The sequence below is a fragment of the Triplophysa dalaica genome, chromosome 24, assembly GCF_015846415.1.
Source record: "Triplophysa dalaica isolate WHDGS20190420 chromosome 24, ASM1584641v1, whole genome shotgun sequence".
In the NCBI taxonomy this organism is placed as follows: Eukaryota; Metazoa; Chordata; class Actinopteri; order Cypriniformes; family Nemacheilidae; genus Triplophysa; species Triplophysa dalaica.
Genome location: NC_079565.1, coordinates 13,802,319 through 13,817,690, shown reverse-complemented (window position 1 = coordinate 13,817,690; position 15,372 = coordinate 13,802,319). Strand labels below are relative to the sequence as shown.

Below are 15,372 nucleotides of genomic sequence, written 5' to 3'. Positions count from 1 at the left end.
GTAAATGGGAAATGTTACTGGTTGCTATTGTAGAACTGTGCTTTCGTTATTTTCCTTCAGGAGGCGCTTGGTCGCTAGAAACGAATCCGTCAAATCAGTGGCGTCAATTCCACTAAAGAAAAGGTATGGAAGACTCTCGTGAGATCATCAAATCTTACTACTGTACCTCAACATGACATGATGATATTATTAATTCCTGACCCGATCATGCTGCTACTGCAGCAGCCATCCTCAAATATAATAAAGCACTACCCGCTTTAAATACTCTATTGATGAAAACGTATAAAGTTTATAAGAAATGGAGACAGATCTGATATGTGAAACTTTAGAAGAATGAGTTTACACTCTTTTCTCGTAGAGGAGCCTGCAATAAAATATAACTTTGAATTAACGTGAGGCGACAGGACCTCCTGGAGCCATTGATAGATAGTGTTCTGCCAACGAAAGTCCAAAACGCTGGAGCGTCACGTGATTCATGGAGCTTTCAGATAGTTGCAGGAAGTTATCTTTTCTATTTAAATCCTTTATTTCTGTCATTATTTTATTCATTAAATGGCTTTCGTCTTTTAATTGGTTAGAAGTTTACCTCAGTCGGTCTGTTTAGTCGCAGCTCCATGCGTAACTAGTAACTTCCGGGAACTATTGAGAGCCCGTGTCACGTGATTCATGGAGCCTTTAGATATGAGGAAGTTATGTTTTCTCTTTAAATGCTTTAATTCTTTCATTTTTTTATTCTTTAAATGGGTTAGAAGTTTACATCAGTTGGTCTGTTTAGTCGCAGCTCCATGTTAGTAACTTCAGGGAACTATTTGAAACTGTTCCATTAGAGTCAACGTAGAATACGCGAGTCTCTCTATTATTGGCTCTGGACCCTGCCATACCCAAATGACGCCCCCTGCGTTAAATCTCGGGATTGTTTGTCTTATTGCAGACATTTGTGCATCAAACATTACAGTCATTTAAAAGTGAAAGCGTTTGGTTTATTCAGACCAGTACATAGAAAAGTAGCAGTCACGCTGTCCAACTTTAATATACATTGAAATGAAAATAGATAGTTAAGAATTTAAATATAAGAAAATAGGTGGATTCAAAATGAAAAAGTACCTCAGTGTACCGTCTGAATACTGCACCAGCATACTATTTAACTCCGTGAAAGCAAACAGTCGTCCAAAGGAACGTCAACATGAACGAATGTTAACTTTCACGGAGTTATTTTCTCCCCCTTGTGATCACGCAGCCTGTTTAATTAACGTGAGTTAACTGGAATGACTGGAGATGGAAAGCACAACAGACACCGATCTAGAGTGCTTAAAGCTGAAATCTTTAAAAACCAACAAGACGTTTGTAGTACCGCAGAGTGAACGGGTGAGAAGAGTGTTGCTACTCTCAGTGCAGTTCACATTAAATACTTCCATCGTCGCCTTGCTTGGAATTATAAGGTTCTAAATGATCTGTATTCTGAGCAGATCTGAGATATTACGCGACGCGACACGACAAAAAAACATTAGACACGCTTTAGAACTCATTATAATATTTCATTTTTGTCCACACTGGATGCGGCACGGCGCCTGTATCGTCTGGTGTAAATACAGGGTCGGGTTCAACGTTTTTGCATTACATTTTACACAAGACAAAACTTTTTTGATTTCCAAAAGCTGTCGCAGATGTTAATATGTAAATAACTCAATTTTTACTAAAACGGAAGATAACCTTATGATTCCAAGGTGACGTAGTTTCTAAAATCACGTGTGCCCTGTTTAATTGTATAGAGAAAGGTATGAAACTGTTTTGCGTTTATTGGGATTGTTACAATAATTGAAAATTTGTGTGTGTGTAGTTGGGAAAATGCCGGAGTGTGAAAGAATTTGAGAAGATGAATCGCATTGGAGAGGGAACATATGGCATAGTGTGTGAGTTTCACCTGCATACTTCTGTATTTTAACTATAATGTTCCAATAGAAATAAAACCCACATAAATTATTTAAACACAAATTCACATACGCGTATTGAACCGTAAATGTCAAACCCAGCAGTTCAATATTATAAGATGACGGTATATTCAGATAATCATTTTCAAACAGCTACTTTATGTCATTTGAATGATTCCTTAAGATTAAGACTTAGATTAAGATTATTTATTTGTGATTTACAGACCGAGCACGTGATACAAGAACAAATGAAATCGTTGCTCTAAAGAAAGTTCGAATGGACAAGGAGAAAGATGGTTAGTATTCCACCCTTACCTTTTTACTACCTTAAATATTGTTATTCAAGTGTGAGAATAGCACTGAAATAGCCAAATAATCAAAAAAATTACTTTGTGAATTATTTATATTTGCCACAATATTTTTATACATCTTCACAGAAGACATTGGTGTCATTGTAATTTTTTTCCGAATTAAAATAAGCTTTAAGGTTTTGAATTAAAATAAGCTTTAAGGCAGCATAAAATACATCTGAGCTGCATATACTTGAGCGGGACACTGAAGGAACTTGTTGACTAATAAGACTTTCGGATAGAAAAGAAATTGCTAACAGTGTTGTGTGCAGTTGCCTTCAGTAAAAGCTGTTTTTGAATAAATGAGATATATTTTAATTCTCCAGGTTGTATTCCCTTTAAAGGATAGTTCACCAAAAATGATATAATCATTTTCTCCCCCTCAAGTCATTTCAAACCTGTAAAACTTTCTTCTGCGGAACACACACTGTAAGAAGATAGTTTGAAGAATGTTGGTAACCAAACAAAATTTGCCTCCACTCTGGACACAAAACCACTAAGACTGTTCCTAAAATATCTTCTTTTGTGTTCAACAGTAAAGAGTCATAAACGGGCTTTAAATGACACGATGGTTTGTAATTGATAACAGAATTTATATGTTATTTTTACTGTCCCCTTAAAGTCACTATGAAATCAAAATTAGCAGTTCTTATTTCTTATAATATCTTGCTGTTTATTTTAACACACGCGTCGTTGTTGTTACTTTTATAAAATGAATGTGCCCTCATAATCTTTTATCATAATCATAAACTTGCCCTTTTAAACAACATCTGTTCTTTGCATGTCTCGCGCGGAGTGCAGCACTATACTAACTGACAGTACATTGGCCAGGCTTTCAGACTTCAAAAAATTCCAATCAATTCCCAATTGTGGAAATCAAGCCCCTCCCTATTTCTTATTCCAGAAGCCATTACACTATTGCAACTTCCATTTCATGCCAACTTTAGAATCTAACTAAATATATTAGCCTGGATCATTTACATTAGGTGAACCTGGGGCTGTCATGATATTATAAAATGTACAGCCTCAGTCACTTATCAAACTTTTGATCACATAAGTTATGTATTCCTTTCTTTATTTTATTTTGTTGTTCTGTGCATGTGTTTAGGGATTCCCATCAGCAGTTTACGGGAAATCAACCTTCTTATCCGACTGAGACACCCAAACATTGTGGAGCTAAAGGAAGTGGTGGTTGGAAGCCATTTGGAAAGGTTAAACATGCAAAAAAAAAAATTTTCCATGTTTAAATATGAACCATTTCATTGGCTTGTTTGAAGTTTTGTATTGCATCTTGTGGGTTTTCCCATCAGCCTTTTTCTGGTGATGAGTTACTGTGAGCAGGATTTGGCCAGTCTGCTGGAGAACATGCAGTCACCATTCTCTGAAGCTCAGGTATGATTGGTGGCACCCATCTTGTCTTATTTCTCATCAAGACAAAATGTTTGTCATGCTGTAGTACATAAATAGAATGTATATATGACTTGACTCTTTTACTTTTCTTTCTTTAGGTAAAATGTATAGTTCTTCAGCTGCTTAAAGGACTGGAATATTTACATCAAAACTTCATTCTTCACAGGTCAGTTTGTGTTCTCCACATTGCTCCTTAAGTTTATGATGCCTTACGTTGTTACAGAGCTCGTTTTTGTCCCAAAATAATTTCTTCGATAACACATACTTTTAACTAATTCTATATTATTTTGGTCTCTTGCTCTTTTCCAAACGTATGAGTCCAAAGTAATGATAATGATAATGCGATATGAATAATTTTATATATGTAGTCTTCTTTTGTTATTTCACATCTTCTCTTATGCGTTTATGAAAGGGATTTGAAAGTTTCCAATCTGTTGATGACAGACAAGGGCTGTGTTAAAATAGGTGAGTGATGAATATGTTTGTATTTCTTGAGGGTGCTTAGTGGTATGCTACGTCTGAGTGTGCTTATCTGTCTTGAAGTTAACGTAACAACTTACTTGGGTTCATCACAAAAAATCTTCCACATGTCAAAAAACAACACAATAAACCACATATTCTGTGAAATTGTAAAATAAAACTATAAATAGTGTATCGATAGCATGTCTGATGTTTTTTCCAGCTGATTTCGGTCTGGCACGTGTTTATGGAATTCCATTACAGCCTATGACTCCTCGAGTAGTCACGCTGTGGTAAGCAAGCAGACAGACAGACTTAATACCTGTCAAGCTGTTTTATCTGGTTTAATCCACCAAATCCCTCTGCCTATCAATGACACAGTTGTCCTTACAGGTATCGGGCACCAGAGCTCCTCCTAGGGACCAAGACACAAACCGCTGCTCTGGATATGTGGTGAGATCTGAAGGGTGCTAGAATAGATGATCCTGGGCTTTTCTAAAACCACCATGTTCCTTACATTATATAAGACCTTGGATGAGTTGTTTTGTAGTAATATTCTTTAAATGTTGTTTTGTAGGGCAGTTGGGTGCATCTTTGCAGAGCTTCTTGCCCATAAACCTCTTCTACCTGGAGCATCAGAGATCCAGCAGGTGGATTTGATCGTACAGCTCCTGGGAACACCCAGTGAGAACATCTGGCCGGTAATTTGTCTTGAGTATCAAAAATGGAGAAAGCATTTGATGTTTTCAGTCAGAAAATATGCTAGAGAAAACGATTGTGACAGTTACTAAACTGGTATTGATGTTGATATTGTTTGATAAAGGGAATAACAGTGGGATTTCTTGGGATTTGTAGGGTTTCTCACGACTGCCGTTGGTTGGCCAGTACAGTATTAGGAAGCAGCCCTACAATAACTTAAAGAACAAGTTCACATGGTTATCAGAAGCTGGTCTGAGACTGCTCAATCTCTGTTCATGTACAACCCACAACGCAGGTTAGTCTACAGCTGGCTTACTGCACGTTTATATGTTTCAGGTTGATCTAATAGTAGTTATGGTACAGAAATTAAATAACCAAATATAAAATAAGCCTTTATTAACATTAACGTCCTATACCATATAAACCTTACTAAAGTCATGATGTAATCAGTCAGGAACAGTGAATGTTTTTTCTCTTCGTCCTCTGTTGTTTGATGAACGATAAAAATAGAGATGTTTATAATGCTGCTGTCCCTTTAAGAGATGCATGGATGTAATAAACTGTAACATGCGCTTTGTTTCAAAACCGTTTCTGTTTACTTAAGACATAATGGATTACTTTTACAACCATACATGCTAATAGCATTTTGGGTGGATATGTTTGTTAAGAACACGTGAAAGAGGACTCAATTCAGTATTTTGCGCGTTGTTGCTGAAACGGCTTTCCGGTGTTCTAACAAATTGTGCTTCCCTGTAAAATTTTGCTACCTCCATACAAAACAACACTTACACCTAAATTACCCCTCCCCCGACCCTATCACAAATCGAGGGTAGCAAAATTCGATGGGTGGCATAAATCGTTGCGCAAATTATACACACGTCAGTGAGAACCGAATCGAGATCTCTTTTCCGTCGTCTTGAGAATATGGCAAGGCTTAAAAACCTGCAAATTATAAACTGTCGTGGCGATACGGCACTGGCCCGATCGGGCAACTGGCCCTAAGGTCTCCCATGCTGGCCCCAGCCAGTCCTTATTGTCGAGACCTGAACATGTTAGTCCAAATCTAAAGAATAAATTAAACCAGTATTATTTTTATTACATTGTGAAATTATAAATGCTGTCAAAAAGAACATGTTAATGCATGAGATTATTTTTTCAGATCAAGGGGTTAAAAAATATTTAACACAATTGACATAGCATCTGTTTTTTCGGTAATCCTTTTGCTAGCATTACAGTATATGATTGTGCTCTTCTTCGTGCAAAGGCTTTTAAACAATTTAAGCACGATTGAAACGGTTGCTTTGACTCGTCTAGTATTAGATAGACATGCAGCTTCATATTGCTTTTGAATATGGGCTGAAGGTCACATGACTGAAATGTTAAGCAGTGCATGTAAATAAAATGATTTTTCATTTGTTAATTTGTCATAAACTGCAAATAAAAAACTGTTATCATAGCTGTAGTGTTGTTTTCATGCTTGTTGATATTGCGCTTATATTTGCATTGCGTTAAGGCAGATGTACAAGAAAACCAGAGCTCAGAAAAACAACATACAACATAAATAATAAGATGAACCATAAAAGTAATATATAATAGAGAAGGTAAGGGAGAAAGCAAACGCAAACCAGAGGAGAGCCAGTTCTTCCCTAACAACACTGCTGCATCTTGACAGGCTTAACTTGTATAAGCAAATTAAGCTATGCAAAACAATACATCTTAAGAATGTGCAAATAGAAAATTACAAATAGACACAGTGTTTTGTGAATTCCTAATTGGGTTTTGAGCCATAATGAATATATTATTCATCTCTTTGATTCTTATAGAGCCACAGCTAAAGAATGTTTAGAAAGCTCCTACTTCAAGGAAAAGCCTTTGCGTAAGTAAACTTTCTTTATTTAGCTTTAAAGTTTGGCGAGACTTTTAAGAAGCTTTGTTCTCTTGTTTTACTCTGCAGCGTGTGAACCGGAGCTGATGCCCACATTCCCTCATCACAGAAACAAACGTGCTGGACCTGCAGCTGAAAGCCAGTCTAAACGGAGCAAAATATGAAACCATTCTGCTGCCTGATTATGTTTATCATGTGATTATACAGAATGTTTTGTACAGGTTACAAATGAATGTGACTTAAATTGTACATAGATTCAAAAAGTGTGTGAAAAGTTGTTTTTGTGTTTTCACAAAATGAGTTCAAAGTTAAATCGCAAAAATAAAGTATATTTTTTGTTTAAAGATGATTCCGTAGCAATTGTTTGATAATGTTTAGGATCATTTTACCATCTCTACCCTAGCTAAAGCATCAATAACATGAAAATGTATTGCCTTTTTGTACCATTAAAAATAAGCAAATAGCAGAATCGATATAAATATTACCTATTTTTTGATCCCAGGAGTGTCATGCTCTGCCAGCCACAGGAACGCAAGTGCAACAGTGCCTTGTGATCAAATCCAAAATATAATTTGGGGTAAACGCATTCGTAAAATGCATTGAAGCTGCACTATTTACTATACAGGATTTTCCAAAGAAATAAAATATGGGATTCTATAAAATATGTAAACTTGACATGACATAGCTTTGTGTCTTGTATTTAGGATATTTTCCATACATATCTTTTAAAGAGCTTTAATGATTTTGAATGTTTAAGTTAATATTTATTTTATATTTTCTTTCTTTTAGGTATGAAGAATATTGGGTAACACTTCAGTGAAGAGGGCAATTCTCACTATTAACTACTTGTTATTAGCATGCCTATTATTGGCATATTGGCTGTATATTAATATTTTTAAGCACATATTCTGCATGACCTTAAAGTAACCCTTTATGAACCCTTTATAATCTGCCTTTTGCAGCGCATAATGACGTAACCAAAAGTGTAAGAAATACCTCACAACATTTAATTGCTTGTTTACATTCATATGTTGCACTGGGAACCAGCCAAAAAAGTATTTAAATATTTTTTACAACTAGGCCTATACATTTCTATACTGCTTGTTATTTTATTGCTAAGAGTATAACTTCTGGAAGTGTATTTGTCACGTTAGGCCTTGTTTTACACTATACATAACCTTGGATTAGTGCCACTTTTATTTCCGGGCAATTTTGAAATGAGTTTAGCACCACGTTTGAAACCCTGCATTGAGGTGTCAGAGATATTACATTTACATGTGGTCAGTTAGTAGACATTTTTAACCAAATGAGGCAAGAAAGCATAGGTGCTATGGACTGGTGACTCAGTAAGCCTAACACAGCACAGGATGCTACACAAATGCATAAATATAATTTTTCATTTTAATTATTGAGTTTCTATGTATAATTGTTTGGAGGATCTATTGACAGAAATGCATTATACAGTATGTGAGGGACTCTACATATGTAGAAACCATACGCAGAAGTTTAATAGCAACGGCAACAATCCAATACAGCAACCTGATCCATAGTCAAAGAAACAGGCAGTGAATCAATACCAATAGATCAGTCTGACCAGGCAAACAAGGAAGAAACAGTTACCCAAATCGTCTTGACGATTGTGCTTGCCTTCTTGGATTTACAACCCAGATAGCACAGGTACATCTGTAAGATCTCTGCTAACAGATAGCTGTCTGCCAGATATACGTGTGCTATTAGGGAAATAACAAATAACTTGTTACAGAACCCCATCTCCTGCAGGGACGTCCCCTTTGTCATGGTGGAGGACGATTGGGGTGCGCTTAACTATGAATAACATTTAAATGTTAAATTTGCTATGTGTTTTCCTCCAAATAATCTAAAAAAACCTTTGAATTTTATACATTTACATAATTGAGCAAATTCGGATAAAATCTTTTGTTCTAATAGTGGCCTTCAGTTATTTCAGTTTTTATTACTGGGATTAATTAATTGCCTTTGATTCAGAGCACATCACACTACATATGTAAACATGGGTAGTTCATGAATAAATCATACATGTGTCCTATGGTGTGACATAGCAAAACAATTAAAAACAAACTGATATTATTACAATGTTTTATATTATTAATATATTTATTGTATAAAATAGGCTAAGATGTATCTTCATTGTTAGTTTTTTTTTTTAAAATTATTGCCGTCACACCATAAAACAAATTTGCATATGAGTCACATATCAACCTTAAGCACACTGAGTACAGTACACAAATAACTTCACACAAATAAGCTTTATCAGTTCAGAACAATGGTGTTCATCAAAACAATTGACAGCTAATGGTTAACATGAAGACACGAGAAAACTGTCATATAGAACTCTAACCTCCAGATTTACAGATATTAACCTCGGGAATAACAGAGACAAATCATGCTGTGCTGCGGTAACACTGCATTTAACATGCCTTCATGTTAACATATCGGCTTCAACAGTACGCTTAAATAAATCTGCAGGTGAATCGTAGACGCATAAATCTAAATAACACTGTCAATAAATACGAAAATGTCAATTTTGTTAAACTCCCCTGGGGAACAATTTATCAGCGAGCATGGATATATGAATGCAGACATGAGATGATTTACTCAGACCAAGTATATCTGATAAAGTGCTGGACACAATAGATATTAATAAAGCTCAATTTGATCTGTCACATTCCCTTACTTATCAAAGTAATACGAATAAATTAAAATAAATATCGATGAGATTATTTTTGAGCTGTAATCCACTGGACAATTAATTAACTCGTCTGGATACAGGGGAAAAGAGACAAAACAATACTATGTACAGAACATATGCGTCAACAAATCTGATTATGTAAACACAATTTAGCAAGCATAAACACACCTATCTTGCCAGACAGTTAAAACTCTGAAATGTTCTGTAGTGTTGGGCCATTAGAGACATTAGATCAGATAACATGCTGATGATCACCGTTGCCTTTTGAAAGCAGGTAGTCCTGGTTTGGTTGAGACAGCTACAAATGAATCAATGTTTGGAGTGCAGGTATGTATTGTGGTTCAGCCTTCCTGTCCGAAATCCTCTGTGAACTTCTTGACCTTCAGCAGGTCTTCTGTGTTGACGGTGGGCCGTGTGGTCGCCAGTGAACGCAGCATATCAGACTGCGCAAACAGAAAGAGCCATTTAAGCACACAGATGCAAATACAATGTTATTTCTGTTTACAAAACTAGATTGTGACAGTTGTGGTTAGTTGTTTTACATATCCAGCACTCTTTCTGACAATTCTTGGTAAGCAAAACAGAATGTATGCTAACAATTAAGGCTGCCCCGACAAGAGATCTTTGCAGTCGACTAGTAGTCATTCATTTAGTTGACTATTTGCACATTTATGATATTACAGCACAGTGGATGGTGTTTATAGACCAAGCAAAATCAATCTAATACATAATATCTAATAAATAAACAAACGCAGTCTCTCGGTGAGCGAGCCAACACTGCCCTGCTGTGGCGAGAAACCCAAACTCCAATAATGTATAAAAATATATATATAAACCTCGGGAGAAATCAAATCGACCTCAAAAAAATGTGTTCATCTTCTAATGGAATAACGAATAGTCGGCTACAAGGGGACAGCCTAACAATCGCATGCTTGGCTATGCAAAAATGGTGTTAAAGTGTGTGACAGAAGGATCTCACCATGCACACTATGGGCTCCAGTAGTTTGTCACCAGGTACATCCATCCAGGTCATCTCTATAGCGTCAGGGTCACCAGGAGAACATGGGGTCAGGAGGTCATCCACCATCAACGTAATGTTACTGCGAGAGGGTCCTCGCACCTGAAGAGCGAAGAGACTTCATAAACATTCACCTTTATTTAAACAAACATTTTAGTCACATAAGTATTTTTTTTATTTGGAGCGCAAATAGCATATTCTAGAGTAAAATGGCAAGTTCTATTTGATGTACTGCAGCAAAATAGTGAAACAAAGTACACTTTGACTTAGGGTGGGCCAGATTTTGTTCCAAAAAAAGTCACTGCAGTTCGTTCGTCCATTTCGTTCAAGCTATAACGCCACTTTCAGTTTGAAAGAATTAACAATGGGCTGTAGAATCACAATGACATTGAGCTGTAAAGATTTACTTCATATCAGTGACTATTGAAACAGTAAACTGACCTAAAACAGTTTCTTTCTATTCAATCAAAAACATTTGGCTGGATGTTGCCGCCCACATGTTGCCTTCTACATAAATGCAGTGAAAAAAGTGTTACCTTTTTAAAATGTGTAGCAGACTGCACTTTCCTGACGGGCTGCATGAGGGCATCTCGTACTATGACGCTGATGTCAGCTCCAGAGTACCCATCTGTCTTGCGGGCCAGCTGTCGCAGGTCCACCTCTGTCAGACTGTGAGGCGTGTTACCCAAATGCAGGCGGAAAATGGAGGCCCGTGCCGGCTCCTCAGGCAGAGGGATGTAGATGCGCTTCTCAAACCTGCATGGATAAAATACAGAGCAGCAGATCTTATCTGGGTCTTCGCCACTGTCCTATGGCTTGTTCACTGGGAAACTTTTAATATTGAGACAATAACCTTAAAATGGCTACAAATGCAAGTTTGATTTTAATCCTAGATACTTGATCTTTTTTTAAGTGAAATATTGTAGTGCAAGACATATTTTTTTTATACAAATACACATACAGTACTGACAATATATTCCCAAAGCTCAGATACAAAATCGGATATAAAATGTTATTGACTCGATAACATGTACTTCAAGGCTACTTAAACAATGCAGCGCGCGAGTCACTTTAAGAAATGTGGGCTTGCTTTGTGGGGGTTTGCAGATAAATTAATCAATTTGTATAATGTTGCTAAATGGAATTCTACAACACAGACCTTGCTGCAGTACAGTTTGCATCCTTCCCAAAAATTGTTTTTTTCTAGCAGTCCAACACAGTTATCATTTTCGCGTCATGTTTAAATGGCAAATGCATTTCCACCCATTGGGGTGCTGGTCTGAAAACGAGGGGCTCTATTTTAGCGATCTATGTGCATGGTCTAAAGCGCACGGTGTAAGTAGGTGTGTCCGATCCACTTTTGCTAGTTATAGGACGGAAAAAGTCAGCGCGCCATGCGCATGGTCTGAAAGGGTTGTCCCTATTCTCTTATAGAGTCATGGGTGTGTTTTGGGCAAAACGTGCAGTAGGCCAATCAGAGTTTTGTCTCCCAGTCCCTTTAAGAGCCAATTGCGCACCCATGGCGGATCGGGGATCAAATACTTATTTCGCTGAATGAAATGCAAATCAATTTACAACCTTTATATAACATTGAATTTTTATGACAATCTGTCTCTATCAGTTAAAATAACCTAACATAAAAGATTTTTAATTTCCTTGTAAGCAGGCAAACTTAGAAAATCAGCAGGGGATATTTCCCTCAGTGTATGTGTGTTGTGGTACATCTTCTGCTGCGTATATTTTGAGTTTCTGTGCCAGAGCGCCCTCTACGCTTTGCAAAAATGAAATAAAACGAAAATAAATAGTGGTGGTCCATTAGTTAACCTCACACACGAACAAGCAGAACGACAATCGCACTTCACACAAACGAGCTGCTCTGTCTAATGTAACTGCCAAACTGTATCGCACACAAGCTACACAAATAAACATATTCGTAGCACAGACCAATTTTTTCGGTGGCAAGCACAATATATATGTCACATTGTACAGCCTTGGACTTTAGACAGGAAGTGAATTTTTCAGCAGAATTTGCAGCTGGAAATATCCGTTTTACCTTCTGCGGATAGCAGCATCAAGAACCCAGGGAATGTTGGTAGCACCCAGAACCAAAACTCCATCATTATTATTACCAACACCTGCCAATGAGAAAAGACCCATTGAACACTTCCAATAGCCAACTGCATTTTGCTCTGTTTTGGACATTGTACTGCACCGTGCCAGAGAGTACCCAAGTTTTTTTTTACTATCACAGAAGAGTGTTTCTTACCCTGCATTTGCACTAGAAACTCTGTTTTGATTCTCCGCGCAGCTTCACTTTCATTCTCATTCCTGGATCCACAAAGAGAATCCACCTCATCTATGAAGATAATGGAGGGCTTATGCTGGCGAGCCAGATCGAACAGATTCTTCACCAGTCTGCGACACAAAATCAATCATTCATAGAGTCTTCAACTACATGCAGATGTTTAGAGCAAGAACAGAAGCTCTTACTTTTCACTCTCGCCCAGCCACTTCGACACGAGGTCTGATGATGATACAGAGAAGAAGGTGGAATTATTGGCCTCGGTGGCGACCGCTTTGGCCAGGTAAGACTTTCCTGTGCCAGGGGGCCCAAACAGAAGAATCCCCCTCCATGGAGTACGCTTTCCTGCATTACAATGTATAGGAAACCATGAGAAATGTTTGAACGGTCATGTGTATTTTTAAGATAGTAAGCTAAAAACACTTTTCAACAGACCTGTGAACAGATGGGGGAATTTGATAGGCAGAATCACAGCTTCCTTCAGGGCTTCTTTTGCCATCTCGAGTCCAGCTACATCACTCCACCTCACATTGGGTTTCTCCATCACAATAGCACCTGAACACACAAATATACATCTAAGCATCATCATCATCATAAAAAGCTGCAAGTGTGCACTAATTGTTCAATAAATAAAGACTAATGATTTGTGACACACTCACCCATCAGATGCTCTTGAAGTTTCTTCTTCTCTGGATTTTCTCCCTCACTGTCACTGTCACTTCTACAAAAAACAAACAGATCATTTAGAAGAATAACTGGCAATTCACACTATTCATCACAATCCAACATCCATCTGGACAAATAACAAATCAAACAGTACTTGTCATTGCTTTGAGTCTCCTTCACTGGTTTTTTGCCTTGTTGTCTTTCCTTGTTCTTCAGATAGTCTTTGAGCTTTTCTGCTCTGTCAAGATACTGCATACACTTCCCACGTATGCTTTCCTTTGCCTTGTCACTATGTGCTTCATCTGAGATAAAAAATCAAGTCATATTAAAAAATCATTAGAACAAAGACATTTATACAGATTTGGAACAACTCGAAGGTGAGTAAATGATGACAGACTTTTCATTTTTGGGTGAAGTATCCCTTTAATCACATGCAGAATGCGTAGTTCACTAACAGATTACTGAGAGGCACTCACACTTTATAGCATGAAGAAAATACTCCACAGCATGCTGGTACAGTCTCAAAGCCTCTTCATAGTTCTTTGCTTTGTCCTCCTCTGTGGCTTTAGTCACCAGATCGATCGCTTTCTGAACGTCAGAGAGTATAAAGAGAATGTGTGATCTAATTGAAGTAAAACATTACGATATCCACCTGTATGATAATTTAGCCCGCTTATTAAATGGTTTGCCAAAAATGTATATGTATTTTTGAGCACTGTTATTACAATTTGTAATAGCATAATTTAACTACAAATATCACCGTTAAACTACTATAGTAAAACTATGGCTCATTTTTAATAGAGGGCTTTTATTGAGATATCCGCATATAGTTAACACATGCACATTCCTTAAGATGTCCACACATGAACTTATCAGAGAAACTGACATATTAATCTTATACTAAGTTATTAACCGATTCCAGAATTCGAGTTGATTTTCGATTCCCATCCCTAGTGATAATCATAATAAAGCAGGCGTTGAATCATCCATTTTAGAGCTCGTTCCGATAAAACAACAGAATCTATAATAAAACTTTAAGCTAAATGTAATTTACAGCAGCTCAAAGACTTGAACGCACAATTTGCTTGTCATTTTATATCCGATCATATCTGACACATGAACAATCAATAATAGTGTTTACACCATCAGCGTCAGCAACTAATAGAAAAATATAACACACACTTTAAACGGTTCAGACCTTGTAACGTGTCACACTAATTAAAGTTCAGTATTACATGTGCATTCAGATAATGTTTTACATTAAACTATAGTGATCGCGCTAATGCTAATGCTAACCTGCAGTGTTGACGTTGTCATTTCATCTCACGCGCTTGACGTTTCCCTCCAGTGTCTTGATACTTTAATGAATAATATTAAAACACCTCGTTAATTAACGAACAAAAACGCATAATTTAATAAAGACTCATATGAGACATAACTAAGCACCGTTACAATTCTTAGAGGAAACGGAAGCTGTTAATGTTTTGACGGTACATCCATACAAGCACTGTACCGTGGAAACAAACGATGGAGGTCAGTTCCGTTACTTTTTAGTTATCAATGCCCATAAAGGCCTACATATATAATTTAATATTTTGGCTTTTATCACTGCTGATTTTGACCTTGCTTCTTTAAAAACATTTTGAAAATGATAAACTTGAGCCTGGGAGTTGACACACAGTATTACCCTGTTGCTGTTTAATGACCTTAATATTGTTATTGTTAACAGGCTTTTAACAGAACTAAATATTTAAAATAAAATAGAATTTCCTCAAAATAAATTGATCATCTGATAAGAACCTGATATTTTTCAATTCATTATACGGTCATATTATAACGTCTAACTATTTCATAACTATAATAACAACCACACACCAAAAATTAAATATTACCTACATGTAACAGTGAATGTCATTCTGACTCAATC

At 36.9% G+C, this 15,372-nt stretch overlaps 2 protein-coding genes across 3 annotated transcripts; one reads left to right on the top strand and one right to left on the bottom strand.

Moving 5' to 3' along the window:
• The first annotated feature begins 1,160 nt into the window (after positions 1–1,160).
• cdk10 (cyclin dependent kinase 10) lies at positions 1,161–7,148 on the top strand. Its single transcript, XM_056740473.1, is given in 14 exon segments — positions 1,161–1,365; positions 1,838–1,910; positions 2,153–2,224; positions 3,387–3,489; positions 3,589–3,670; positions 3,787–3,854; positions 4,101–4,153; positions 4,371–4,440; positions 4,541–4,600; positions 4,725–4,848; positions 5,003–5,111; positions 5,114–5,141; positions 6,670–6,722; positions 6,801–7,148. Coding segments are annotated over 14 exon segments (1,080 nt in total). The 5' UTR covers positions 1,161–1,275; the 3' UTR covers positions 6,896–7,148.
• Positions 7,149–8,997: 1,849 nt separating this feature from the next.
• On the bottom strand, positions 8,998–14,960 carry vps4a (vacuolar protein sorting 4 homolog A). 2 transcript variants are annotated; one of them, XM_056740527.1, is made up of 12 exons: positions 14,892–14,960; positions 14,742–14,803; positions 13,922–14,033; positions 13,600–13,747; positions 13,439–13,500; positions 13,215–13,334; positions 12,968–13,124; positions 12,744–12,892; positions 12,531–12,612; positions 11,014–11,233; positions 10,439–10,579; positions 8,998–9,902 (listed from the first exon to the last, which is right to left on the bottom strand). In XM_056740527.1, exons 2-12 carry the CDS (start codon positions 14,760–14,762, stop codon positions 9,801–9,803), a joined length of 1,314 nt encoding a protein of 437 aa, XP_056596505.1. In that variant the 5' UTR covers positions 14,763–14,803; positions 14,892–14,960; the 3' UTR covers positions 8,998–9,800. The 2 variants fall into 2 exon arrangements, with proteins under 2 accessions (XP_056596505.1, XP_056596504.1); XM_056740526.1 differs by having other exon boundaries at positions 14,898–14,935.
• Between the last annotated feature and the right edge of the window lie 412 nt (positions 14,961–15,372).

Bases quoted from the DNA above. Each gene is read 5' to 3' on its own strand.
- vps4a (XM_056740527.1), bottom strand. From the start codon at position 14,762: ATGACAACGTCAACACTGCAG. The intron at 13,501-13,599 runs GTACTGTTTGAT...TGTTTTTTGTAG, and splicing joins GAGACTCAAAGCAATGACAA to AAGTGACAGTGACAGTGAGG. The intron at 10,580-11,013 runs GTAACACTTTTT...TTCGCTCTTCAG, and splicing joins CTGCTACACATTTTAAAAAG to GTGCGAGGACCCTCTCGCAG.